Source organism: Plectropomus leopardus, unplaced genomic scaffold (assembly GCF_008729295.1).
Source record: "Plectropomus leopardus isolate mb unplaced genomic scaffold, YSFRI_Pleo_2.0 unplaced_scaffold22392, whole genome shotgun sequence".
In the NCBI taxonomy this organism is placed as follows: domain Eukaryota; kingdom Metazoa; phylum Chordata; class Actinopteri; order Perciformes; family Serranidae; genus Plectropomus; species Plectropomus leopardus.
Window position 1 is genome coordinate 1 of NW_024624262.1, and position 2,351 is coordinate 2,351.

At 39.7% G+C, this 2,351-nt stretch overlaps 1 protein-coding gene across 1 annotated transcript; it reads left to right on the top strand.

Moving 5' to 3' along the window:
- Positions 1 to 243: 243 nt before the first annotated feature.
- On the top strand, positions 244 to 2,092 carry uxt (ubiquitously-expressed, prefoldin-like chaperone; the record flags this gene model as incomplete). Its single annotated transcript, XM_042516036.1, has 4 exons — positions 244 to 339; positions 1,151 to 1,218; positions 1,597 to 1,704; positions 1,945 to 2,092. Coding segments are annotated over 4 exons (420 nt in total), but the record flags the coding sequence as incomplete, so codon positions are not given.
- Positions 2,093 to 2,351: the final 259 nt, after the last annotated feature.

A 2,351-nucleotide genomic window follows, 5' to 3' on the forward strand; every position in this document is an offset into this window, starting at 1 on the left:
TTAAAGAGGCTTACAGTAAGATTATTTATTATTAAAAATCATTTATTAAAGAGGCTTACAGTAAGATTATTTATTATTAAAAATCATTTATTAAAGAGGCTTACAGTAAGATTATTTATTATTAAAAATCATTTATTAAAGAGGCTTACAGTAAGATTATTTATTATTAAAAATCATTTATTTGTTGACGACAGACAACAGAAACGTTTCAAAAATTTGTTTTGATTATTCTAACTGTTTGTGTTTGTGTCTGACAGGAAAATTTTGGAGCAGAGAGACTCAGTTTATGAGAAGATCTCTCAATATCTGCAGCTGAAGAACACCATACAGAGCCTGCAGGTACACACACACACACACAGAAATATCAGCATGTAGAACAAGAAAATAATAAATGAAAAGTTAAAATCAAGACATTTCAAGAGTATGAAGAAATATATTAATAATCTCAAAGTAAAAAATTAGAAATGCACATAAAGATAAACAGTAAATTTCAAACTTTCCTAAATAATTTGTATCTGTCGCAGAGTTTGAACAGAGAATCATTTCCACATCACTTTGAAATCATCAGAAAATAGAAAATAAAGGGCTTCTGTTCAATATTCAAAGGTGGTGTGTTATTGACAAGATGAGTGATGTCACGTGTGTATGTGTGTGTGTACGTGTATGTGTGTGTCATGCGTGCATGCGTGTGTGTCTGTGTGCGTGCATGTTTGTGTGTCGATGTGTGTGTGTGTGTGTGTGTGCGTGCGTGTGCATGTGCGTGCATGTACGCGTGTCTATGTGCGTGCATGTTTGTGTGTGTGTGTGCATGCGTGTATGTGTGTGAGTGCTTGTATGTGTATCTATGTGTGTGCGTGTGTGCATGTGCGTGCATGTATGTGTGTGTGTATGTGTGTGCATCTGCGTGCATGTATGTGTGTGCGTGTGCGCGCATGTGTATGTATGTGTTTGTGTGTGCGCGCACGTGCGTGCATGTGCGTGTGTATGCGAGCTTGTATGTGTATTTGTGTGCGCGCGTGTGTACGCGTGTGCGTGCATGTGTGGGTGTGCGCGCGTGTGTGTGTGCGTGTGTGTGTGCGCGCGCGTGTGTGTGTGTGTGTGTGTGAGTGTGTGTGCGCGCGCGCGCGCGTGTGTGTGTGTGTGTGTGCAGGACTCGGGCTCGAAGCAGCTGAAGACGGACGTGGATCTGGGCTGTAACTTCTTCGTCCAGGCTGAAGTGTAAGCTGCTGATACACAGCTGATCAATAACTCTGATCGATGGATCCTGATCAGTTAGAAACCACATCAGCAGGATCGCAGACAGATCCATACATCACTGACTATTCGATATAAAAATATGGAAATAACAAAAATCTGTGTTTTAATGAGATGTTTTAAATGACGTTACCGAATTTTCTTGAAGTCATACTTTTTTATTTTGGCTCATTTTCAGTAAATTTTCTTGTAACTTTTTACTAATTTCTTGCTAATTTTTGGGGCCATTTCCTGCTAAGCTGCTCATCGTCTCCTCATAAAACATGGAGACAGTTAGCGCAGCTCTCAAAGGGTTAAAGGATTACCCAGAAGCCTCTCTGAACACCGACATTTCTTTCTCAGGGAGGACTCGTCCAGGATCTTCGTGGCGGTCGGTTACGGTTTCTTCGTGGAGATGACTCACGATGAAGCTCTGCGGTTCATCGAGAAGAAGACGAGTCAGCTGACAGCGTCAGTCCATCGCCATCAGACGCTCTTCTTCTGTGGTTTTTATCCTGCAGCGGGTTAACGGCACTGCTTTTAGTTCACGCGTTTGAGTCCTCGGCCAGAGTTAAAAATTTAAGTTTCATGAGTCGGGGCAAAGTTTATTTCTGCGGATAGTTTCAGTGAAAAAAGTGCGTTAGCTCGATGCTATCTGTGTCCATTGTAGTGGGTGGGAGATGCTAACTGTGCTAACGTGGTGTGTTTCAGCTTCTCGGAGCAGCTCACCAAAGACGCCGCCAAGATCAAAGCCAACATCCGCATGGTGCTCGAGGTCAGTCCGCTTCCTGCGGCTCTAATTCATGTTTTCACCCGGAAAAGTTTCTCACCAGCAACTGAAAATGAAAATGGTGTTTAGTAGTTAAATTTTATGATGTGATAAAAAATGAAGTTTAGACAAAGTTAGTTTTGATTTTCTGATATTTCCCTATTATTTTTTGTACTACTTTACTTATATTTACTTCTATTTTTTCACATAATTTGCAGGTAAGTTTCTGATATTTAAAAAAAAATAAATTTCTGATATTTTACTAATAATTGTCAGATTTTTTACAAATAATTGTCAGATAATTCATTATGTACTTTTCAAATAATTTGCCAACAATTTTTGGGATATT